Below are 26,439 nucleotides of genomic sequence, written 5' to 3'. Positions count from 1 at the left end.
AGCCACTGGAAATTAACACATACCTGCAACACTATGCGGTCCTACCAGTCTGTGCTTGTTTGCCGGGCCCAGAATCAGTGTTCCACTGTATCAATATGCCCCAATGCTGCCATGAGATCCCAATTGCCACATCCCGTGCTTTCAGGAACGCCTGTGTCCATGTCCTCCTCACAATCTTTCTCGTGCTGGCGGCTCCTAGCTAGGCTCTGCACATACTGCAGGATAATGTGCGAGGTGTTTACAATGCTCACAAAAGCAGTGTACAACTGAGTGGGCTCCATGCTTGCCATGCTATGGCGTTTGCACGGATAACTCAGGAAAAAAGGCGCAAAACGATTGCTTGTCATTGCTTTCAAGGAGGGACGGGAGACTGAGGACATGTACCCAAAATCACCCGCGACAATGTTTTTGCCCCATCAGGCATTGGGAGCTTAACCCAGAATTCCAATGGGCAGCAGGGACTGTGGGATAGCTACCCACAGTGCACAACTCCGTGAGTCGATGCTAGCCATGGTATTGAGGACGCACTCCGCCAACTTAATGTGCTTAGTAGGGACATGCATGATTGACTGTATAAAATCGCTTACTAAAGATTGACTTCTGTAAAATTACCCTAATTTCATAGTGTAGACATGCCCATAGTTGTAGAAACATCTGCTGAATGAGGATCAGCATTTCATAAACTAGAAAGTTTGGACAGTTTTCATGGCTTGATAGCAAAAGTCAAATATGTGCTGATCAGTTCATAGTTCCTCCTTCAAATTCAGACTGCAAAATTAATAACAATGTGCCCCATCATCTACTCTGTCTCAGAGTAGAGGGGCTTAAATCCAGGGGGGATGCAAAAGATGATACTCTACTGCATCATTCCACTCTCCTCCCAATCTGGTGAAAGTAGAGAACAAGGGGACAAAGGAAAAGGCAGCATGAACCTCCTCCTTCCTAACAAAAACCCATGGGACTTTTACAGGTAAGTTAATGCTTATACCCACTTTTCCACTCCCTAGTTTGGAACTGTTTAAGGGTAGATCCGGAGTAGCAGCCTGTGGGAAGCCCAGTAGAGATCAGTCCCCAGAGAAGCCATGCTGATAGAGTGAGTGCTGAAGGAAGCCTGAAAGGGGACAGCTGCAGTACAGAGACACAGAATCTTCTTCTTGTGGAACTTCCCATGTGGGAACAGTCCATTTAGGGAAACGTTGTTAGCTCCATAACATTAATTACAAAGGAAGACTCTACCAGTATCTGTCTGCATAATACTGTGAAAACATACACTGTTTAGTAGATTCAGTGTATACTCTCCTCTCCTTCAAAAAAGTGTTAAGTAACTTTAGAAAAAAGGTTTCAGAGTAACAGCCGTGTTAGTCTGTATTCGCAAAAAGAAAAGGAGTACTTGTGGCACCTTAGAGACTAACAAATTTATTTGAGCATAAGCTTTCGTGAGCTACAGCTCAAAATAAATTCGTTAGTCTCTAAGGTGCCACAAGTACTCCTTTTCTTTTTAGGAAAAAGACATTTTTGCCTGGGCTTATTTAGAAAGAAAATATTTAGCCAGCATAGTTTATTATTTTGTTCTTATCTGGGCAATCAGCCATTGTCTTGAAAAATGTTTAAGTATTAGATTTCAGTTTAAAAGAATTAATGCAATTAATATAGGTTTTTAGAACACAAAACTGCATATTGCTTAAAACCATAACATGTAAACAGCTAAACTTTGATGAATGTACAGAGTCCTGTAGATTTTCATGAGCAGTTACTCACTTGATAAATGACCCAGAACATACTCACTCTAGTGTATGTTTATCTAAGAACACACTAATCCTGTGCTGAAATATGATTAGCCTTTTGATATGCTCTAGTTGTTCATTGCCTTCCTGTCTCTAATAAAGTGCTTTCACTTTCCAGCTTTCAATAAACTGTACTAAAGGGACCAGACACTTTTCTGGGCAGTCTCTGTTTGATAAATGATCATGTCATGCTATCACTTTGAGGTCTGCTACAAAATATTGAAGAGCAAATTATATTCCACATATAGGAGGTGTGAGTGCCTCAGTAGGCTGTTGTAGTACTGGCAATAACCTTCTTCACAATTAATGATGGCCAGTTAAGAACTAGTATTTGACCAGTGTGCTCCAATTTTTATTGGAAATGTCTAGCTCAGCTGCCCTAACTACATCTACAGACAGCAATTTGTCACCATTCTGACTACCTGTCATAATCTATTTGAGAAAAAAATCTATAATTTTTCTCTTGTTCCTGACTGAATTGTGAAGTGAATGAATTCATCTTTTTTGATATCTTCTTGTCATAATCAATACTGGCCAGAGGTTGAATAAATTAAAGACTTTGAACATACAGATGGTTTTATATAGGTTTTTTCAGCTGTATTTTCTATATCAAACATAACATTTACACAGACATTAGGTCATATTCTTCTCAAAATAACGGTTAGTAGAGTTAAGTTTTCACAAAAACAACAGAATATTTCCAGCACATTGTAAAGTTCTAATTGAAACAGTTTTTTTTTTTAAAAGCAAATAAACATCCTGTTCAGTATTTGCACCCAAACATAACAAAACAGCATCATGGTAGTGTGCGTGAACCTGACTAGAAACAAAAGTGAAATTGCTAGTTTATTTTCATTGTCCAGAAATAGAGAAATGAAAAATCAAACAAGCAGAAATAGGAAAAAGTAAATTAGATTTTTTAAAAAAATATTTCATTTGGAAGAATTCCAGGTGTTATTGACAAAGAGCTTTTTTAAAATTGTGGTTATCTAAGTTATCTCTTGACAGTGCTGCTAATGTTAGTAAAAGGCATGTTAAGTGAGCCAATTTTAAAAAAAACAGCCGTAAGTACTTTCATGTACTGTACATGAACCTGGCTCCCGCCTGTTAGTTTTTGTGGTTTTATAACAACATTTTCTAATTCTTAAAAATGATCTTCTTTTCCCCGTTGCTGTGTGAGAACACTCACAAAAACAAAAATGAAAACTGACTAATTAGCTAACTACACTTAGGAAAGGGAAAGACTGTCAAATAATCCAAATAAACAAATGTAGAGAATATATTTTTCTTTAATTACCTTCAGTTATTTGAATATTAGGTATTACTTTTATAACAGTATGTAGAAAATGTTCAGGCAGAAATGTGATTTTTAAATCACAGTTGTTCATTAGGTTTTAGCTTGTCTGTTGTTTTTATTTTCAGCTTCCTGGAATCAGTGTACAGAAATTTATGGTCTTACAACAATAAAGTTGGTTGGTTGATAAGAATTAAAGAAAATTATCTAAAGTCTTTCTGTTAAATTGCCGTCAGTGCAGTTCAGATCACATTTGATTATCCAAACCTCACTTATCTGCAACAGGATCTTGTTCCCTCATTTCTATGAATGAAACTGAAAATTCCCTTAATTGTCCAAAACTTCAAGTATATGAATTTATTAGTCTTAATCCTCAATTATGCTGAGCTCATGCGCAGCACAGGTATGGGAGTGGGTTTATTATGCTGCCATAACAAAACTGAAAAAGATGTTCAAAGAAAAAGATAATTGATATAGTTATCCTGGACAAACCTCATACAACAGTGAAAAGGGTGTACAGGAGATGGTTCATCTCACCTAGTTCTGTTATGCCTTTCACACTTTCTTCTCCTGCACAGACTACTATTCCATTCCCACTGTCATTTCCGTCTCCTGCACAGACTACTTAATGTTCTCACTGTTGCTATTAAACTCTGCAAAATCCCCGATGGCTTTCTAGCCACCGCTCCTCTTCTCTGCCTGTCATTTCTCACCACTGCACAGACTCTGAGGCCTTCTGCACTCTCTCCTCTGCCCACACTTACTGTTGTTTCCAACTTTTTCCCACAACATCTAACAATACCTGATTTCCTTACCTGCTCTTCTTGCTGTTCCCCTCTCCTGCACAGAGGGAACGTACAACTTTAATTTGCCATCCAAACCTTTGCACCTTGTTGTTACTTGATTTAAATTATAAATATACAGTAAAGACTTGAAATCTACTTTCCTTTTCATTTATTTTATGTTGAACAAACAGTGAAAAGACACCAGTGAATAGAGAAGTGTCACTACTGAGACTTTCCATAACAAAAGCTAAATAATGACGACATGTTGATTTAGCAGGAATACTGCTAATACTTAGTAATTATTATTAGCCTCATTATACAGAGGTAACTGAGGCAGAGAAGTTAAGCGACTTGCTAAAGGCCACATAGGGAGTCATTTCAAAGGCAATATTAGGAACCTAGCAGCTGATTGTTTTCACTCCAGTTCTGGATCACAAACATGATATTTCTACTGTTTCCTATCTTCAACCTTTTCTAACCCAGAGAGTTATAGCTCCAAAGTCTGTATCTCTCTAACTAATTTAACACATCCAGCCAGGCTGCACAAAAATTTTTTCCTGTGAAGTCATAGAGAGAAAAATAAGGGTAATAACATAAATGTAAAAGAACTGTCCCAAACTATGTGTCTTCCCATATAAAGGCTCTGGTGTGGTTGAGAGGACATTTCCTGTTACAGTATAGAAAAAAATGCCAAGCTTGACACCTTTATATATATATATTTTAAATTGCAGCCTTTTAGAAGTAATTTGTCCATAATGATGATGATTTGTTTTTAAAAAATGTAAACCATCAAGGATCTGAACTTAAATTAGCTACTGTACATGCTTAGGTGTCTGATTATTTGGCTATCTTTCTACAAATGTATTTGGAAGAACTTTCATTTTGATCGCTACCCCTTCCTGCTTCTCCACGAGGGCACCAATGATACTGCCAAGAATGACCTTGAGCGGATCACTGCAGACTAGGTGGCTCTGGCAAGAAGGATAAAGGAGTTTGAGGCGTCAGTGGTGTTCTCGTCCATCCTCCCTGTGGAAGGAAAAGGCCCAGATAGAGACTGTCGAATTGTGGAAATCAATGAATGGCTATGCAGGTGGTGTTGGAGAGAAGGCTTTGGATTCTTTGACCATGGGATGGTGTTCCAAGACAAAGGATTGCTAGGCAGAGACGGGCTCCACTTAACAAAGAGAGGGAAGAGCATCTTTGCAAGCAGGCAGGCTAACCTAGTGAGGAGGGCTTTAAACTAGGTTCACCGGGGGGAGGAGACCAAAGCCCTGAAGTAAGTGGGGAAGTGGGATACCAGGAGGAAGCACAAGCAGGAGAGTGCAAGAGGGGAGGACTGAGAAAGCAGTCCTCATACTGCCTCATACTGAGAAAGCAGGACGATCAGTGAGTTATCTTAAGTGCCTATACACAAATGCAAGAAGCCTGGAAAACAAGCAGGGAGAACTGAAAGTCCTGGAACAGTCAAGGAATTATGATGTGATTAGAATAACAGAGACTTGGTGGGATAACTCACATGACTGGAGTACTGTCATGGATGGATATAAACTGTTCAGGAAGGACAGGGAGGCCAGAAAAGGTGGGGGAGTTGCATTGAATGTAAGTTGCAGTATGACTCCTCAGAGCTCCGGTATGAAACTGCAGAAAAACCTGAGCGTCTCTGGATTAAGTTTAGAAGTGTGAGCAACAAGGGTGATGTCGTGGTGGGAGTCTGCTACAGACCACCAGACCAGGGGGATGAGGTGGACAAGGCTTTCTTCAGGCAACTAACAGAAGTTACTAGATTACAGCCCCTGGTTCTCATGGGGGACTTCAATCACCCCAATATCAGCTGGAAGAGCAATACAGCTGTGCACAGACAATCCAGGAAGTTTTTGGAAAGTGTAGGGGACAATTTCCTGGTGCAAGTGCTGGAGGAACCAACTAGGGTCAGAGCTCTTCTTGACCTGCTGCTCACAAACTGGGAAGAATTAGTAGGGAAGCAAAAGTGGACGGGAACCTGGGAGGCAGTGACCATGAGATGGTCGAGTTCAGGATCCTGACAAAAGGAAGAAAGGAGAGCAGCAGAATATGGACCCTGGACTTCAGAAAAGCAGACTTTGACTCCCTCTGATGGGCAGGATCCCCTGGGAGAATAACATGAGGGGGAAAAGAATCCAGGAGAGCTGGCTGTATTTTAAAGAATCCTTATTGAGGCTGCAGGAACAAACCATCCCGATGTGTAGAAAGAATAGTAAATACGGCAGGCGATCAGCTTGGCTTAACAGTGAAATCCTTGCAGATCTTAAACACAAAAAAGAAGCTGACAAGAAGTGGAAGCTTGGACAAATGACCAGGGAGGAGTATAAAAATATTGCTCAGGCATGCAGGAGTGAAATCAGGAAGGCCAAATCACAATTGGAGTTGCAACTAGCAAGGGATGTTAAGAGTAATAAGAAGGGGTTCTACAGGTATGTTAGCAACAAGAAGAAGGTCAGGGAAAGTGTGTGCCTCTGACTGAATGAGGGAGGCAATCTAGTGACAGAGGATGTGGAAAAAGCTAATGTACTCAATGCTTTTTTTGCCTCTGTCTTCATGAACAAAAAGACCTATCTGGCTTCAAGATTAAGCTTGATAAGTTTATGGAGGAGATGGTATGATGGGATAACATGATTTTGGCAATTAGCTGATCGTTGACTATTCATGGTAAATAGGCCCAGTGGCCTGTGATGGGATGGTATCTGAGTTACTACAGAGAATTGTTTCGGGTATCTGGCTGGTGAATCTTGCCCACATGCTCAGGGTTCAGCTGATCGCCATATTTGGGGTCGGGAAGGAATTTTCCTCCAGGGCAGATTGGAAGAGGCCCTGGGGGTTTTTCGCCTTCCTCTGCAGCATGGTTCACTTGCTGGAGGATTCTCTGCACCTTGAAGTCTTTAAACCATGATTTGAGGACTTCAATGGCTCAGACATAGATGAGAGGTTTATTGCAGGAGAGGGTGGGTGAGATTCTGTGGCCTGCTTTGTGCAGGAGGCCAGACTAGATGATCATAATGGTCCCTTCTGACCTTAAAGTCTATGAGTCTATGAACAAGGTCAGATCCCAGACTGGGCAGCACAGTATGGGGGAGGAGGTGACCAGCCCTCTGTGGAGAAAGAAGTGGTTGAGGACTATTTAGAAAAGCTAGATGAGCACAAGTCTATGGGGCCGGATGCACTGCATCTGAGGATGCTAAAGGAGTTGGCGGATGTGATTGCAGAGACATTGGCCATTATCTTTGGAAACTCATGGCGATCGGGGGAGGTCCCGGATGACTGGAAAAAGGCTAATGTAGTGCCCATCTTTTAAAAAGAGAAGGAGGAGGATCCGGGGAACTACAGGCCAGTCAGCCTCACCTCAGTCCCTGGAAAAATCATGGAGCACGTCCTCAAGGAATCCATTTTGAAGCACTTTGAGGAGAGGAAAGTGGTCAGGAACAGTTGGCATGGATTCACCAAGGGCAAGTCATGCCTGACTAACCTAATTGCATTCTATGATGAGATAACTGGCTCTGTGGATGAGGAGAAAGCAGTGGACGTGTTATTCCTTGACTTTAGCAAAGCTTCTGATACGGTCTCCCACAGTATTCTTACCAGCAAGTTAAAGAAGTATGGGCTGGATGAATGGATGATAAGGTGGATAGAAAGCTGGCTAGATTGTCGGGCTCAACGGGTAGTGATCAATGGCTCCATGTCTAGTTGGCAGCCGGTATCAAGCGGAGTGCCCCAAGGGTCAGTCCTGGGGACGGTTTTGTTCAATATCTTCATTAATGATCTGGATGATCGCGTGGATTGCACCCTCAGCAAGTTTGCAGATGACACTAAACTGGGAGGAGTGGTAGATATGCTGGAGGGTAGCAATAGGATACAGAGGGCCCTAGACAAATTAGAGGATTGGGCCAAAAGAAATCTGATGAGGTTCAGCAAGGACAAGTGCAGAGTCCTGCACTTAGGACGGAAGACTCCCACGCACTGCTACAGACTAGGGACCGAGTGGTTAAGCAGCAGTTCTGCAGAAAAGGATCTAGGGGTTACAGTGGACAAGAAGCTGGATATGTTATATGGATAACAGCGTGCCCTTGTTGCACAGAAGGCCAATGGCATTCTGGGCTGTATAAATAGGAGCATTGCCAGCAGATTGAGGGACGTGATCATTCCCCTCTATTTGGCATTAGTGAGGCCTCATCTGGAGTACTGGGTCCAGTTTTGGGCCCCACACTACAAGAAGGATATGGAAAAATTGGAAAGAGTCCAGCGGAGGGCAACAAAAATTATTAGGGGGCTGGAGCACACAACTTATGAAAAGAGGCTGAGGGAACTGGGATTATTTAGTCTGCAGAAGAGAAGAATGAGGGGGGATTTGATAGCTGCTTTCAACTACCTGAAAGTGGGTTCCGAAGAGGATGAATCTAGACTGTTCTCAGTGGTAGCAGATGACAGAACAAGGAGTAATGGTCTCAAGTTGCAGTGGGGAAGGTTTAGGTTGGATATTAGGAAAAACTTTTCCACTAGGAGGGTGGTGAAGCACTGGAATGGGTTACCTAAGGAGATGGTAGAATCTCCTTTCTTAGAGGTTTTTAAGATCAGGCTTGATAAATCTCTGGCTGGGATGATTTAGTTGGGGATTGGTCCTGCTTTGAGCAGGGGTTGGACTAGATGACCTCCTGAGGCCCCTTCCAACCCTGATATTCTATGATTCTATGATGCTGACCATGAACGGAGCAGTTCTGTATAACTGGAGAGTTCCTTGATGATTTTATAAGCAGGAAATCTTTGGACTCTAATCTGCTGAAAATCTCTAGTGACATAGTGAACACCCTGATGTTACATATACACACTGTTCCTCTTTGGATAAGAAAGCTGACTTTACATCTGACAGTTGTTTTAGAATTGATTAAAATAATTTTGAAAACATCAATTTGCCTTGGAAAGGAAAATTTGTGATTCAATTTTTGAATAACACAATCTGGTGATCAGTGTCTCAACCATAACTGGCCAGGCAAAGTGAGGCCCTACACTCAACTTCAGGCATTTCTCTTTGTCTGTAATGCAATAATTTTTGAATGCTGCATCCACTCAATTCCAAAATTTCAATGAATGGTTTAGGGATCAATGAGCAGAACCTTATTGAGTCTGGTGAAAATCGGAAACTGGACATGGAAAAATGGCGGTGGGGAGAGAAGGTGGCAGGAGAGGGGGTTGGACACAGAGCCCATGGCATCTGGTTAGCAGACCAATCAGCTTCACCAAGTCTGTAATTATCTGCTTGATGGCAGCCAATAACACCCCTCATCTCATCTCTGCCCTTCCTCCCAATAAAGTTTAAATTGTTCTCCCAGGCAGAAAGGAAAGAAATAATAATGGTGGGGTAAATGTGGGAAACCCCTGGCATGAAAGATGGAGTTGGAGGTTGCAGGTTCCCTGAAAAAGAGGGGAATGGGAGGGCGGTACATATGGAGCTTGCGGGAATGGAGGGATTCAAGGAGTCACTGGCCTGAAAAATAATTCAACCTACAGAAGGAATAAAATGTGCAACCCTCTACTATTCATTTTACTATTACATCAGGTGCCATCTTTTTAACTATAGTTTCCAGAATAACATGAGCCACATCAGCCATGAAATTCACTGCTGTAGAAAACAAGTAAAGATATATTCCAAACTTCGCTTTCTGATTGACTAATTAAGTCTCTGCAATTGTTATAAGCATAAGTGCTCTTGCTGTATATGGATTTTAAACTGATGCCTTTAAAACAGAGCCTAAAGCTTCAGAGATTTTCTTTGAAGCTAACCCAGTTTTTCTGACTGTGAGAGGTCTCAGGCCTGCTGCTCTTTCAACAAACAGTTTGCTTTTTATATTTTAAAAAGAAAGATTAGTGTTAAGTGCTACCGTGCACTTTGATGTAATCTCCCCTGAAACTATGAAAGTCTAGATATAATTTCATGCTGGAGATCTATTCTTATTAAACTGTATGTTCAGCACTTGAGAAATGAATAAATTGTTTTCTGTATGTGCAAGAATGTGAACTCACGATGACAAATTTAAACAGCATCTCAATTTAGAGTTTGGAGACTTGTTTGTTTGGAGCATAGGTGGGAAAACCACTCAGATCTACAATACATCAAAATCAATGGTAGCTAGATCAGGTCCTAACCATACAGTCTCCCTCCAGCTGTGAATATGTAACATGGAACCTTGCATGTAATGGGTTAATAATTTCATGATTATTAATACTTTCTTCCTGTTTCTTAAATGTTTTGTATAACCTTCACAGACATGAATAGGTTTAATATATTTTACTTAATTCATAGACATTTACAGCAAAGGCTAGTTTTCTTCTGAAATCGAGGGTTGTTTTTTTTAAACTGAACTAAATACTAAAGGCAACAATTCCAATTCTCTTAAAGGAATATATTCCCATCTAAATAAATAATCTACTGTTAGCGTTCTTTCTGGTTCAGTAACTGAGAAAAGAGAAAAAGAGGAACTGCAAGCCAAATCTATAATATTCAATCCTGTACATATTGTGTAATGTTATTATTCATACAAAACAACTAAAACATACCTGGGAAGGGAAAGAAAATAAAAATAAGGTGGGGGAGCAGTGCATGTGCACACATAGTATGTAATTGTTACTGCTGATGACTAATTGCAATTTACTGTCTGTATTTACACATTTTAGCCAGAGCTGAGACACTGGCCAGCCGATCAAATATCTAAGAACTGCCTTAACACATTTACACTAAAAATGCTGACTAACATTTGGGGATTTATGGCAGTTATACCAAGACTGAGAACTAAAATTTTAATGTGGTAAAATTGACTTGCAAGTTAATTAAAAACAAGCCAAATCCAACATTCTGAGGCCATGTGGCCTTTGCATTGTGGGCCTGATTCAAAGTCCATTGAGGTCTGTGGAAAGATTCCCATTTACTTCAATCTGATTTGGATCAGGCTCCGTAACTGGGGGCACAATAAATTATTAGAATGAAACAAATGTTCAACTGGCTATTAAAATACCTTAATAATAACGATCAGTCTGATTATTTTGATTTCACTCACACTAAATATTAAAAAACATTCTTTTTAATACCTTCACATGGTGAAGTTGGTTGTCAACTGCTATAAGATGGGAAATATTTTCCAGAAGTGCTAATTCTCCCAGTTCATCTATATTGTTATTGCTGATATTCAACACTGACAAAGATTTCTGGAAGAAAAAAAGAAAAAACAACAACATTGTTTTCTCACATTGCAAAAGTGTAATAGTAATTCCTTTGAGAAAAGTCTGTCAGCAGAGCCACATTGTGAATTTTGTAAGCTCTGGCTAAAATGTGTAAATGAGACTACACAGGATCATCTAATATTTCACATAATCTTTGATGCTGGACGTACACGTCCTCTGTATAGGGGCTTGAGGGTCCCTACAAGGATATGTATTTTTGGTCATGAGTCAACCTGCAACAATGTTATATCTCTACTGTTTTCATAATATAATGCTTAGCATTTATATAGCATTTTTAATTTGAATGTTTCATAGTGCTTTATAACGGTGGGTAAGTATGACCCAAAGAACTCTTGGTGCCAACTGGCAGAGGGCACAGGGGGTGCAGAGGGCTTTACAGGGATCCACTGGGTCAGATACTGCATAACAGTTCACTGAAGGGTGGCATGTGAGGTCTCTACTGTAAGCCAGTTGCCCCCTGGACATTATAATCGTTGCAAAATGTATGTGTGGATAGTATTAAGGAGCTATGTATCTATACTGAAAATCATGTTCTTGAGGTCTTGGAGTTAAAGCAGGTCACCAGGGGTGACATACCTTGGAGATGTTCCTTTCAGGCAGAAGGTAACTGGCACTTATTTCCCTGTCTTGTCATTTGTGTATTGTATGCTGTGATGCTTCCTGGGGGTACCCAGGATTGTAAGGTGACTTGCTGCCACCTGCCCTTAGCGTGAGGAAGCCTCATCTGTGCCCGATGGGGGTCAGTTCTCCAACTCCATCAGCCATGAGCAACACCAGCACTCCACTCCAGGCCTTGCAGGCCCCGCTGTTACTTTGCAGGTTAGTGATAGGGACACTCCAACCTTCAAGCCCACTGAGCCTCTCCTTGGAGTGTCCAACCCTGGCCCCCCTGGACACTCACAGTATTCACCAATCCACTACTTCCAAAGAAACAGCTTACTAGTTTCACTTTAGATCACCACTCAGCTTAATTCAAAGCACTTAGATTTATTTATAGTGAATCAAGAGTACATTTATTTAACAAAGCATAGAGATTCAAGTAGAAGTACTGGAAACAAATGGTTACATATAAAATAAAATTATAACGCATTCTAGAGCCTAAACTTAATTAACAAGATACTCACATGTAATAAAGTATTGCTCACCCCAAATTCTTGCAATGCTTTACAGCTAAGCAGGCTGTGACCCTTTTTTCATGACACACGCAAGCTGTCAGTTTGCCTCCTAGCTGAACGATTCCATGTGTCTCTTTGCACTCCAAGATATACCAGACCAATTCTTCAACTTTATTCATAAATAGGGCACCACCTGCTATTTGTTTCTTCCTGTTGCTTTCCTCTCTTGTAGATTTCGCAATCTCTCAATTTGTACCTGAGTGACAGTGGGGCCTGCAAGGCCTAGAGGAGAGTGCTTGTGTTGCCTTTGGGCTTCCTTGTGCTAAGGGCTGGTGGTAGAGAGGTGCCTCATAAACCAGAGGACCACGAAAGCATCACAATAAGTATTAATAGTCATAATTTCCAGATGCAGAGCTGAGACAAAGAAGTTAATTGACTTGCCCATGGTCACACACCAAGTCTACAGAAGAGCTGGTATTAAAATCCATATCTCTTGACTCCTACATTCCTTGCTCTAACCACTAGATTATGCTGCCTTCCTTTCAGACCTGATCGCACAAACCTTGTTCATATGCGTACTCCTTTCTCATATGCACAGTCCTATTTACTTAGCCTTTCTTTTGGAACTTACCCTCTTGATGACTTGATGAGTCCAACAATGAATTAACATGATCTGGGCCTTTTAGTAATGTGCAACTTTTTGGAAAACAACATAAGGTAATCCATCATGGAACACTCTTTTGGAGTACCTATGGTGATCCCGCTGGTCTATCCCCAAAATAAATGTAGTTTAGATAACATTTATCCAAATTAGCAAAATATCGTATACTTTTATGTCAAAGAAAAAAAAAGGCACTTTTGTGTTTAGGAACTGGAAAAAGGCATATTGAACGAGCATGTTTAAATCTAGGCTAGAAAAGGGACTAATTATTGGTTGACCACTGATTCTTTCAGCAGTATAAATCTAGAAACCTAAATCCCTCTAGAACCTGATCTGAAGAGTAAGCTCTGCATTTCAGAAAAGGGCTGAAGTTTTAGCTCTACCTGTATGCTTCCTGTGCACACAATTAATAACCCCAAACTTCCCAAACACTGGTCCACGGACCGTTGCTGGTCGTCAAAACAATAGCTGGTAATCCATGGAGAGATGACTGGTCTCATGTTTCTGGCCCTTTCCTTGTTTCCAGCCATGAGAAACAAGAACAGATGGAAGAAGAAATGAATGTGAAGAGCAAAAATAGACACTATGATTAACTTTGTACAAAAAGGACAAAAGACATCACTCTAAAGATGGTTGAAGAAAAACCTGATTATGTTTCATAGACTGAAAAAACTGTTCATCCTTTCATAAGGATTTCCCCCAGAATGCTGCCAAATTCATTGGCTGCTGGGTTATTAACTGTAAGTGCCAGCTCTGAAAAAGTTTGCAAGCTTTGGATTCAAGAACTGAGTAATTGACTTCTCTATGATAAATCCCTTCTCTCTTTTCAACTTATTCACTGTTTATTTCTTCTACATACAGAAAGCATATCCTTCAGCTTCAGGCAAATAAATAAATACATTCCACAAATAAACAAGCAAACGGGTTGCTAGACTCTGCTGGAATGTGGCACTCCAGTTTTTTCCTAGCTATTTTCTAAGTTACATGGAGAGAAAAAAACCCTAACCCTTTACAGATCCCAGTGGAATGGAGCCATTATAACTAAGGAAAAGTGGGCAATATACAAAATATTGAACTATCCATACTACCTTCCTTTCATAGGTCTATTGCGGGGGTCGGCAACCTTCGGCATGCGGCCATCACGGTAATCTGCCCATGCTGCTTCCTGCAGCTCCCATTGGCTGGGAACGGCGAACCGTGGCCACTGGGAGCTGCGGGGGGCCATGTCTGTAGACGGGCAACGTAAACAAAATGTCTCACGGCCCGCCAGCAGATTACTCTGATGGGCCGCGTGCTGAATGCTGCCAACCCCTGGTCTATTATCACTGCTTGTCAGAAAATTTATATATATGCTTACTGCCAGGGAATGAAGAGTTCTTGGATCAAACAAGAGCTTTTCTCCAAGAGGAAGCTGCTGGCTTTCAACATGTAGCTCTCTCAGTTCTTCAAATGTTTCCAAGCCCTCTACTACAGTGATGTAATTGCCTCCCAGATACCTGCAAAAAACAATGTAAACGAGACTTAACACAGTTTGAGGGTAAAAGAAAAACAAAACCAAGCAGATCCACACTCAAGTCTCAAAACAGAAATGAATCCCTTATGGGCATTATTAAACTGTAACAATTAATGTGTTAAGGAATTGCAACTGAGTGAGGAACTCCTATGTAAATATACTTGTATCCAACTGTACTATTTATAGATTAATAGATGCAAGTCTAGTCTATCAATTCTATTAGTCTATAGATAATAATACTATTGTTAAATCTTCTGGAAAAGAAGACAATATTTCAAACAGAGTGAGTCTAATGATAAATTTCAAATAATATCCATCACTACACAGGCTATGTGGTCACAGAACACTTGAATGGAAATATTATATAGCCAATGAAGGGTATTTATACTTTCTGGCAAGGCTCCTCCTTTGCCTCATCAGTCCAAGTTTCTGCCTTTGGCAGAAGAGGCCTAAAGTAAATCAGTCCTACTCTGGAGGTTTTGAATGATTTGGACTTTTTTCCCCAATGATTATAAGGTGAGTCTCACGGTAGGCACAAGTAGTTCTCTTAAGCACAAAAAACAAACTCACGACACAAAAGAAATATATTTCCTTGTCCTTCTCCAAGGTGTTGACTTATTATGCTGGCATCTGGCTGCCAGCCCTTCCCCAAACAGAAGTAAACTTGGTTGTTTCCCCTATAGCAGGAGTAGTCAGTAGGTGGACCGTGGACCAAATCTGGACCTCCAGATGCTTTTGAACGGACCCCAAAATATTTTTATTTACTTATCATTATTGTTGTTATTTTCACTGAAGTACTGATCTTTACTATACCTTGACCAAGAAATTTGGACCTTGACAAAAAAATAAGTGACTACCCCTGCCCTATAGGGAGAAGGGCAGCCTTCTACCTAGAAGAAGCTTTTTCTTGCTGATACCCCTAACCCTGCTGTAGCTTGTTTAGCATCCCTCTCTCTCACCAGAAGAGGGTTTTTTTTAAGGTCACCAGCATCACTTAATTGGACTCAGGTGTCTCTAATTAACCTGAGGTAACCTTGTTTCAGTACATAGGGAAAAAAGCCTTCACCATTCTAGGATTGATATACCTGCCTTCCACCACATTCTTGGTGGTACTAAATAACTATCCGTTGATATTAACAAATAAATCACAAACTTCAGCTTTTAGCTGGTCTGAGTGATCCAATTCAGCTTCCAGAGAAGTTAAATGCTTTACTTAATACTTTCAGGTGGCGGTACAACTTTAAGCACGTAGGCCTTGCTTGATTTTACCCCCTAGATCTGATTCTCATCAAACACTCTACCCCACACCCTGGCTTTTATCATGCCTTTCCCTGTAACCACTGAAAAAAACAACAAAAAAACACTTTCTTATAGCTGTCGGGTCTGACTTTGTCACACATTTGAAAGACAACATTTAGCTTACTTATAGGGAAAGGACTTCAATACTTAACTTGTTCTTAAATTTCTTATTAATACATAGTATACAATTATAATTTTTGATTTTTTCAGAATAAAAGACAATTTTCACTTACAGTTTCTCAAGTTTTTTCAGTGATGTGAGGTTCTCTATACATGAAATGCAATTGTTTTGCAGATACAGGTGTGTTAGATTTGAAGCAAAGCCCAAGTTATGGATTTGTCTAATTTGGTTATCATACAAATACAGGACATTAAGATTTCTGCACAAAGAGAGGTCATCCTGCAAGAAAGAATAAAATGATTATATTCAGCTCCCTTACAATCAACTTCTGGAGATTATTATTTTTTGCCTTAGATTCAGTTCTGCTGTATGATCTAGCTGTAGATTTTCACCACTGACAAAGACTAACTTTAATTCACCATTTGTAGTAAACATAATTAAGCAACTGTCTCCTGGGGCAAAGACTGATTTTTCTCTTTAATGCTTTGCTGTATTGAAACTGAGAATCCTGGCTCTCACCAGGCTGTGAACATGACTTAGTTTATGATCTCATTGTCTTCCCTGCCTTCTTCAATTAAATTTCAGGAAAACATCTGTTCAGTGGATTGCTGCCTCAAACGAACTAAAAGCTACCTTAATATGTCATTGGTGTAATGGAAAACAGTTTCTTGGTGAAGAAAGTATAAAAAGGTTGAATGTATTTTACTATATTTCCTCTTTTAAGATTTCACCAGAATCTGACGCTTCCTTGAAAGACATTCTTAAAAATAACCTGAAAAATACATAAAATTCTGCTAGCATATTTATACCAAAGTATTCCTAAGACATCTGTCACCTTGGTATCTAAAGACCTGTTCCTGCAACTGGATCTTCATGGCAGACCCCTGCTCCTGGGCTTAGCTCTTTTAACTTCAGTGGGGCTCCATATGGGTGCAGGGGTTTGCCTACATGGATATAGTTACATGATCAGGGCTTAAAACCTTTACTGCTGAAAACAGGGTTTGATGTTTTGTTTTTAAGAAATCCATTCCTGGTATGAGCTTAGTTGCGCAGGGTCTAGTAATTTCAAAATACAGACAGTATCTTGAGGGAAATCAGAACTAATCCAGGCTCCACTGAAATCTATGGCAAAACTCCCATCATCAAGTTGAAAAGGAGCAGGATAGAACTCACAGTTTTACTCTTTTAAAATTAAGTACCGTTATTTTTAAAATGGTTAGGCCAAAGAGAGCAAATTAATTCACTAATGAAAGCTATAACTTGTGCAATATTGGACAACTGTCATACTGGTCCAAATTTGTTAGACTCATTAGCCTCACTTGACCTATATCCCAACCTGTTTCTCTCCTTCCCCTTCCCAACCTTCCTCCAAATTGCAGGAAATAAATCATAGGCAAGTGCAAAGAATTTGCAACCAGTGAACAACTCTTCCGTAAGATTCCCAAGAGAAGAAAAAATAGTTGTTTAAAAATGAAACTAGTGCTGTATTTTAGTAGCATTTGAGACTATTACTACCTCTTTAAAATAACGAAAAATCTGAGCTGCAGAGTTTCTGTTTCCCCCTTTCTCTCTTGGTCTTTACTTAATTACTTTTATTAGGTATGATTTGCATTGCAGCAATGCCCAAAGGTCCCTAATTAGCATCAGTGCATTGGGTAAACTTTACAGCTCACATTTTTCATGAACTTAATAAGGTGGCAAATGTCTCAAGTTCAATTAAAAGATAGCACACTAATTTCATTTTTAAAAGAATATCTATGTATTTGTCTCTTCTATGGAGTGTTACAAAAGAGATTTTAAACTTTAACCTTCTTAAACTACAAAACATTGTTTAACATTTGAAAGGCAGAAAGCTATTGACTGCATCTCTCTTCTTCAAAGCGCAATTGCTTTTATATACTACTTTCTTTTAATAAAAAAAAAAAATTAGGTAACATAGCTGATGTGCCCAATGCATACTTCCTGTGTGCTGGATACATAGGTTATACTCCCCCCTTTCATGCAGGTAAAAATCTCAACTGACTTCAATGACAGTTTTGCCTGCCTTAAGAAAACAGAATAAGGCCAATGGTGAAGAACAATTTTGTTGGTCAGTGGGAATTATAAAACACGGAAGTGTGTGAATATATGAAAGAACCACTGGTACTATCACAGCTATAAGGTGTTTATATTCCAAATATCTGTACATTCCAAATTAATCTTATGTGCTGCCAAGTACACGCAGGCTCTCCCGGAGTATCTATTTTTAAAAATTCAGCAATGCATGCTAAAAGAAAAATCAGGGTTTGATCCTTCAGGACAGGAAGGAAAGAGAGACCATAATTTTGCAAAGGGAAGCCACAGGCTAACCCTAAAAGGCCCAGACTCCAATGGTATTGAGCCAAAGGTGTGGCATGACAAAAATGATTGTAAATGGACACTTGCAATGAATTTGTTATTGCTAATGGTAATTTTTGTAACTAATGTGTTGCTATTATGAAGAACTGTAAAAATGTACAATGTGCCTAATCTTTTGAAAAAACCCTTGAACATGTTAAAAGGAATATATGAGAACATACTTTATGTTAAAAGGCCTTGTTATAGTGATGTTTCACAGTTAATGCCTGTAAACGGTATTGGAACTTTTCACAAGGAAAAAAACACTCCAGACCTGATGTGCTGTATGAAAAGGGAAACTGAGGCACGCTACCATATTGCTTACATGGCTAAAATGTGTGTTTCCAAATAGACCTTTTAAAAAATTTGGTCAATTACAATGTTTAAAAATATAATATAGGGATCAGCACTGTCCTCCCAACAATTAACAAATAATCAAAAACAGCACTAAAACATCCTAAAACCCAAGCTATAAACTAAGTTAAAAAATAAAAGTAGTATTTTCATGATTTATTAAAAAGTTCTTACAATTGTATCAATATTTTTATCTGATAAGTTCAGGTGAGTTATCTTTCTCAGGTACTGTGCCAGGGACTCTTCTTTGCGGTTTTTGTGATTGATGCTTTTAGCAATTAGATCCACTGTTAGTCGAACCATAATTCTGTAATTAGCCAAATTTTCACCGAAACTGGTTTGATATCCCTAAGAATTCCATATATTCTTGTAAGTGGCTTTTCTAAAGTGCCTTAAAAATAAAATGAACAAATAAGATTACAGTGTTTTTATACAGAAATTCTGGCAAAGTTAAAGAAACATATTTTACCAAAAATCTCATTAAAGTTTAATGTAATTTTCCCCATGCAATTTCTCTCACATTTACTGCTAGGCATGTATGTATAAACAGAAGTCTCCTCTTTTATAATCAACTGCTTCCCTCCTGGTTTTCATTTTCTTGTTTTTGGAATTTTTCCAAAAAATAAATGATTATATCACAATATTTTGTTTGTTGTTTCAGTGTGTTTAGGAGGCTTGCAACACCCACTTCTAGTCAATTTCATACTGAAACAGCACTACTATCTGGAGCAGTAGAAATAATTCCTGGCCACTTTTAGGTAAATAACTAATTACTGACAGTTCTTAACCTTAACTTCAAAAACACTTTTATCAGCAGTTAATCAATTTACACCAAACCTAAGAAGCTTTAATAATATCTGATATCCTTAAGGGTTCAAAAATGTAACTCTAAATTAACATTTGTCTATTACTGGGGTTGGTGGCAGGTCTTATCCTAATGATCAGGTGTTCTCAAACTTCATTGCATCGCGACCCCCTTCTGACAACAAAATTATTACGTGACCAGGGAGGGGGCAGAGCCCAAGCTCTGCCACCCTGGGTGGTGGGAGAGGGAGCTGGAGCCTGAGCCTCACTGCCCCAGGTGGGGGTTGAGCTCAGACTTTAGCTTCAGTCTAAATGCTGGCCCTGGTGACCCCATTTTGGGGTCCTGAACACAGTTTGAGAACCGCTGCTATAGATGCACCAATTTGGAGTTGCACAATAGTTAACACAACTCTGTAGTGCTGTTTGTGAGCACGCAACTTTAAAGTGAGTAAAAAATTAATATTGAAAATGTGCCAAACCTAGTTTTATCACTTACAACACTGATAAGTATGAAAATAAAATATTAAAAGACCACTGCAGCCTAAATTCTTAGGGAGGATTGACCACATGCAAAGTCTAAAGTTCAGCAGCTTTCAGTTGTACATGTACAAAACAACTTTATTTAGTTTTATTTAATGGAGAAAGTATACTTTTTTCCTGCTCACTTAATTCAAAATGGGCTGAGCAGATTCTCCTTAAACTTTCCCCCAGAATTTCACCAGTGGCCTGAGACAAATCATGGAGAGCATAGTGTTATCAATTCCCATGAAATTTGTGGTTCTTCTTAAATCCCAGCGCCTGGATTCATGTGACTACATGAGAATTTAAGCTTTCTTTAAAAAAAAAACCACACACACAACATTTCTCTCTCTCATGGTTGTGGATCAAAGCTTGAAAATTTTTGGTGCCACACCCAAAGGCACATAGTACCAACTCCACATTTATTGTTTTAAAAATCTTGTTATTTTTAAGCCAAAATCATGATCGGCTCAGGTCAGCAATACTAAAAGTGTCACAGAAGAAATGAAGTCCGAGAAACTAAGCAGCAGGTGAAATGCAAGAAGAGCCTCTGATGCGACTTCAGTGCTTCCTGCTGATACAGGCTTCTACCCACACTCTATACCAGGGATTCTCAAACTGGGGGTTGGGACCCCTCAGGGTGTCGTGAGGTTATTATGTGGGGGGGTCACGAGCTGTCAGCCTCCACCCCAAGCCCCGCTTTGCCTCCAGCATTTATAATGGTGTTAAATATACAAAAAAGTGTTTTAATTTATAAAGGGGGGGGGTTGCACTCAGCAGCTGTGCTGTGTCACTGGTACAAAAGTTTGAGAATCACTGCTCTGTACATATCAGGCCCTAATATGCCATGGAGTCACCCAGGGGTGCTGGAACAATTTGTATAGTGGGGATGCTAAGAGCCATTGAATCAAACAGTAAACCCTGTACATAATGAAAACCACTTCAAGCCAGGACATGCTGCAGCACCCCACACCCCTAGTTCCTGCCCCTATGGAGCCACGGTGCAGCCTTCCCCACAGCTCCCTTCCCCACCCCCCTTCTGCCTTCCCCCCACCCATCACTTCCCTCCGCCTTCCCGGCCCATCTAACCCAGTGTGGTGGCAGCACCTCTCTGCCCACCTCCACCCATCTGTTCCATCCACGGCTGCGCCTCCCCTGCCTTCCGATGGCAGTGCCTCCCTCTCCCCCCCCGCTCCGCCCGATCCCCCCACTACGGCCCAGCGCCGCCGCCCCGCCCATCCCCCCAATCCCTCCAGCGACGGCAGCACCTTCCCTCCCTCCCACCCATCCTCTCCTGTGCTCGTGGCCGGTCGCCTCGCGCCCACCACACGCACCGCCCCCCGCCGGCCGACCAGCGCCAGCCTTGGTGCGGGGCGTGAGGGAACCACGCGCGGGTTCTCGAGCCGTCCGGTTCAGGGCTGGTTGCTAGAGCGACAGAACGCCCGCCGCCGAGGCTGCCGGGTGGACGGTTCCTCCCCCCGCAGGAGTGGGAGGGGCTGCAATCCTGCCTCCAGCCTCCCGCTGGCTCAACTGTCGCCGAGGCTTAGGGGGCAGAAGGGAGGGAGAAAAGAGGACTCGCGCGCATGCGCACTGGAGGCGAGAGCGCCTGGGGTTGCGCCTCCGTGTCAGATTTTGTGGGGTTCCCCGGGAAACTGGGGCCTTTACCCTGCAAACCCTCCTGGGGGCAGAGACACTGGCCCCATTTCCCGTTCTCCCAGGGCTGCTGGTTGAGCCGCTGGCTCCCAGCCCCTGGCAGGAAAAGGCGCCGAACGTCAGCTGCTGTGCGAGCTGCCACCAGCGGCCTGCGGGCCGCTGCTCCCCCGGCCCTGACGGTGGCTGTGGCGGCCCCTGAGCCGGCCCAGGACTAAGGCCACAGGCTTATGCCACATGCATTTCGAGCGCATCGCTGGGGGCAGGCTGGGAAAGGTGACACAGTTACAAAATAAAATTAAGAAAAAACAAACCAGGAGCCCGTCCTGGCAGGCACACTGTGGTAGAAGTTCAGGATCCTAGGGCCCTGTCCTTAAATTAGGTGAAAAGCCCTCCCTCCCCCATCCCAGGCAGTCAGGCACCATTCCCAGGCAGCAAAATAGTGTCTACTGCGGGGTGACGAGGTGTCTGGTCTCCGGTCCGCACCGCCGACCGGGCCATTAAAAGTCTGGTCAGCGGTGCTGCAGAACTAAGGCAGGCTACTCCTTGCCTGTCCTGGCTCTGGCACCCCGGAAGCGGCCAGCAGGTGCGGCTCCAAGGTGGAGGGCCACAGGACTCTGCACTGCCCCCATCCCAAGCACTGGCCTTGCACTCCCACTGGCCAGAAATGTGTGGAGATAATGTTTTGAGTTTTTGTGTATTTACATATGTATGAGCAGGGCCCACAATGTAATCAACAGTTTCTGTCTATACTGTATTCTGATAGTTCAGAGATCAAAAGAACATCCTAGCACAGTGGTTCTCAAATTTTTGTATTGATGACCCCTTTCACACAGCAAGTCTCTGAGTATGACCCCCCCCCCGAGAAATTAAAAACACATTTTTAAATATTTAACACTATTATAAATGCTGGAGGAGAGGCGGGGTTTGGGGTAGAGGCTGACAACTTGTAACCCCACACGTAATAACCTCGCGACCCTCTGAGTGGGTCGTGACCCTCTGAGGGGTCATGACCCCCAGTTTGAGAAACCCTGTCCTAGCATTTAAATGAATTGTAAACACGGGATATCTCGGTATTCATCTCTTGAAATGTACTGTGAATGGTGGAGGAACAAGCAAATGGCCCGATCCTTTGGGATTGGTAGAACCTTTTCTTTTATATGATGAAAAAAGATTTACAGAAATTTCCATCATATTTGACGTGGGTACCTGGATGGAAGCCTGAGGCTGGATCACTTTAAGAGAACTGTGTTGTTTGGACTTCTGAGTAACCAGTAAGGTAATAAAGAAGCTCTTTCGTGGTGGCTTGGTTAATCTAAGTATTGGAATATCGACCATCTTTTTTGGGATTGTCTGCCCCATTATTTGCAGTTCACCCTAATTGAGTGACCACAGCTGGCTCCCCATTAGAACCCCAATCACAAAAGAACTTTGGGATTCTCAAGGAGGAGACACTATGTAACTTTAAATTACAAACAATGTTATTATGCTTTTTAGGAAATGCCTTGAACAGGTAAATTGAGTACCTTCTCCTTTGGGCGGGGGAAGTGTCCCTTCAATAAGAGATTACTCATTTTGTGCGGTACAGACCCTCCCGTTCCGGAATGCCTTGCGTAACTTGAATTTTGTATAAGTCGGAAACATATACCCGACCATTACGCAAAAAAACAAACAAAAAAAAAGCCCTCCTATTTCTAGCTTACAGAACTTTTTCCGTAAATGCGGATTTGCGTAAGTCGGGTCTTGTGTAACCCTGGGAGCGTCTGTAACTGCAGTCCTTCAAGATGTTTGCCTCTATGGGTGCTCCACTTCAGATGCACGTGTGCCTGTCAAGCCCTTGATCAGAGATTGTCAGTTAGCAGTGTCTGTTTGGCCTGCTCATGTGCCCTATGCCTCCTTGTGCCAGACACTGAGACTATATAGGGGTGTGCGGGCAACACCCCCCTCCACCCCCGGTTCCTTCTCCAACCAAACATTCCCTAAGGAACAGTCCAAAGCAGAGGGGAAGGTGGCGAGGTAGTGGGGCACCAAATAGGTATGCACATCTCAAAGAACTGCAGTCAATGCATAAAGTGAGTAACCTCATCTTCCCTATGCATTCTCCACTTCAGGTGACTTCTGAGCAGTATCCCCAGATGCAAGAGGAAGCTTCAGAATAGAGTCCAGAAGTAAAGACAGTATTGCAGAACCAAAGTGCTGCATTGGATCTGACACCATGGATCAGGGCCTAATGTTTCACAAACATATGTATTGAAGCCCATGTAGCAGCCCTACGTACTTCAGATACTGGTACATTCTTCAGTAGTGCGGTAGATGTTGCCTGCAATCTGGTTGAATGTGCTGTCTCCCTTTGCGGGTCAAGGGGAGGGGATGAATGCCCGCAACATCATAGCAAGTGATAATACATCTAGATATCCATCTCAATAGTCTCTGATTAGAGATCAAGGATCTTGTGGATCTATCCGCAAAGGAAACGAAGATAAGTGACTTCCTAAATTGCTTGGTCCTATCTAAATAGAATGCCAGTGCCCTTCTAACATCCAAGGTATGTAAACAGGATTCCTGTAGAGAACTATGTGACTTTGGGAAAAACACTTTTAGATGATTGGATTGATTAAGGTAGAACTCTAATAGAACCTTAGGTAAGAATTTAAGGAGTGGACCTAAAGAAACCTTGTCCCTAAAGAACACTGTAAATGGGGGGAATCTGCCATCAAAGCTCTAATCTCCCTGACCCTCTGGACCAATGTGATAACTGCTAAAAAGGCCATCTTCATAGATAAATGAGACAGAGAAACAGATTGCCATTGGTTCAAATGGAGGTCTCATAAAGTAACTGAATACAGGGTTGAGGTCCCAGGTCAGGGTGGGGTTTGTAATCTGCAGACAGAGATTCCCCAGACCCTTAATAAACCTAGAATATAAGAGATGAGCAAATATGGAGAATCTTTTTTGATGAAAGACTGATATTGCAGCCAAATGGACCTTAACTGAACTGATTGGTGACCCCAATTTCTTTAGATCCAACAGATAATCCAGGATGTCTGAAAGTGGCACCAAGTCAAGCAGGAGGCAGCGATGACACCACCAATGGAAGAATTTCTTCCATTTCTGCATGCTGTGAGGCAGAGGACTGGTAGGTTTCGATGAAATGCATGACTTGTGTCTTGTGACAAGAGATAATGGTCAGGAGCTTGGATGATGGTTGGACACTTAGATGAAGCAGGTAAGGGTAGTCCGGAGATTGGGGTCTCGGTACCAAGAGGTGCTCAGTACCTGTGAGGAATGGGGATTCTGGTTCATCTGTTATCAAGAGTTGCTTAGTATATCTGAACTCCTGTGGTACCAAATAGGGGATTGGTACTGATGCAGAAGCCAAGGCCACTGCCTGTGGAGCGGGGGCATACCGAAGTAGAGGCTGATGGTGTCCGGCGCCATTGCTTGCTTGGTGCCGAAAGTGCTGCATGCCTGGGTACCAACAGCTGGGCTGAACTCGATGATGCCAGTCTCCAGTGTCTGTGCTTTCCTTCCTTCCTGGTAGAAAGTACTGAGGCCCTATCAGACCCATGTCTCTCCTTTGTACTCTGGGATTTTGTGGCCTCGCTGGTACTGCAGGAGGAATCCTTCAAGTCAACAGTACCGAATTGAGAGGTTGAGGCTTCGGAGACCATAGATCTCACCAGGGACCTGGACTTTTTTAAAACTGGCACCTTAAGGTGAGAATCTATGCCATTCTTTTAGGAAACCTTCACTGAAGCCTCGAAAGTCTTATGTTTCTTAAGGGAAGCCTGCACTGAGACACTGGATCTGTCCAGTGACAGATGTGCAGGGTGTCTCCTCGCAAGACTCAGAAGCTGGCCGAAGGGAGCATTCCATCATAAACAGAGAGATTCAACTCAGACTGCTATTCTTTGCCCTGGATTTGAGGTGTTACCCCAAGAAATAGATTTTGGGGCTTGCTTCAAATAACCTACCTATCACCCCCCTCAGTCTGTCCTTCTGAGGTTTCTGAGATTGTTAAGGAAACATTAAAAGGACACAGATATAACCTTCCAATAAAATTGACACAGGCAGTATTATTTTCCTTAATAAAGTATCTTTTTATTAATGTAACTAATAATCCCTATTACAGTATAATCTAAAAGAAAAAATCAGACACAAATCCCTAATTGTGAGTTAAAGAGCATCTAAACTGCAATAGCATACCGTTTAAATGATTCTCAGCAGTCTGTGCTGTAGCCGGTCTGTGCTGACAGCAGTTCTTATCTTATACTTTTAAGTTTAACATAGATAAATTACAATGAAGACATACACACACACTTCAAGCATATACAGGGCCTAATACTATACTAAAACTATGCTACACTGTATGTTATAAAATAACTTACTTCCTCTGCTGATTATTTGTAGATGTGAAAGTTGCCGGTGCTTGCAGCTGTTGCTGCTCCCGACTCCCTCTCTCTCCTCAGCAGTATTCTTTTCAGAATTCTAAGCTGGTGTTTTCTCTTCCAGAGTGAGAAACGACGTTTGGGAGTTATTCCGTCCAGCAAGTCTTCTGTCCTCTTGGGCAGCTTTCCGATAGCTCTCGCAGCTGTCTCATTCAATTGCCTTATTGAACTCCTGGGGGAATTCTGCACCAAAAAAAATTAAAAATTCTGCAAAATTCTGCATATTTTATTTGTCAAAATAACACAATATAATTACACTAGCTTCAATTATTATGGTAATTTATTTCAAAATACCTGTCAGCAAGTATGTCTGTAACAAAACAGACAACAAAAAAGATTCAGAAAATGTTTTTTGACAAATAGATTCCTTACTATGCATATTAATACGGAACTCTGAGTAATAATTCATTTAAACTACAATACAGAACCATATTTCCTGCACCCCTCAGAAGC

The 26,439-nt window shown here is 41.6% G+C and overlaps 1 protein-coding gene and 1 long non-coding RNA gene across 6 annotated transcripts in view; one reads left to right on the top strand and one right to left on the bottom strand.

Moving 5' to 3' along the window:
• The window catches only part of PPP1R42 (protein phosphatase 1 regulatory subunit 42), a 76,907-nt gene extending 55,434 nt beyond the window's left edge, over positions 1 to 21,473 (bottom strand). Inside the window, exons 1-6 of one of the 5 annotated variants that reach the window (XM_043539546.1) lie at positions 21,223 to 21,421; positions 18,740 to 18,956; positions 15,948 to 16,114; positions 14,260 to 14,398; positions 13,286 to 13,417; positions 10,974 to 11,090 (exon numbers count right to left, since the gene is read on the bottom strand). In XM_043539546.1, coding sequence (XP_043395481.1) covers positions 10,974 to 11,090; positions 13,286 to 13,417; positions 14,260 to 14,398; positions 15,948 to 16,114; positions 18,740 to 18,868 — 684 coding nt within the window. In that variant the 5' untranslated portion in view covers positions 18,869 to 18,956; positions 21,223 to 21,421. Of the gene's footprint in view, positions 1 to 10,973; positions 11,091 to 13,285; positions 13,418 to 14,259; positions 14,399 to 15,947; positions 16,115 to 18,739; positions 18,957 to 21,213 lie in introns of all 5 variants that reach the window. The other 4 variants (XM_037892489.2, XM_043539547.1, XM_037892490.2 and 1 more) reach the window with 4 other exon arrangements.
• Positions 21,474 to 22,757: 1,284 nt separating this feature from the next.
• Positions 22,758 to 26,180, top strand: LOC122464456. The gene is made up of 4 exons (XR_006288495.1): positions 22,758 to 22,817; positions 23,650 to 24,083; positions 24,560 to 24,764; positions 26,051 to 26,180. It is a non-coding gene; the product is annotated as an uncharacterized LOC122464456 (long non-coding RNA).
• The last annotated feature ends 259 nt before the right edge of the window (positions 26,181 to 26,439 follow it).

The sequence above is a fragment of the Chelonia mydas genome, chromosome 2, assembly GCF_015237465.2.
Source record: "Chelonia mydas isolate rCheMyd1 chromosome 2, rCheMyd1.pri.v2, whole genome shotgun sequence".
Classification (NCBI taxonomy): Eukaryota; Metazoa; Chordata; order Testudines; family Cheloniidae; genus Chelonia; species Chelonia mydas.
This window is presented reverse-complemented; position numbering and strand designations above follow the sequence as displayed.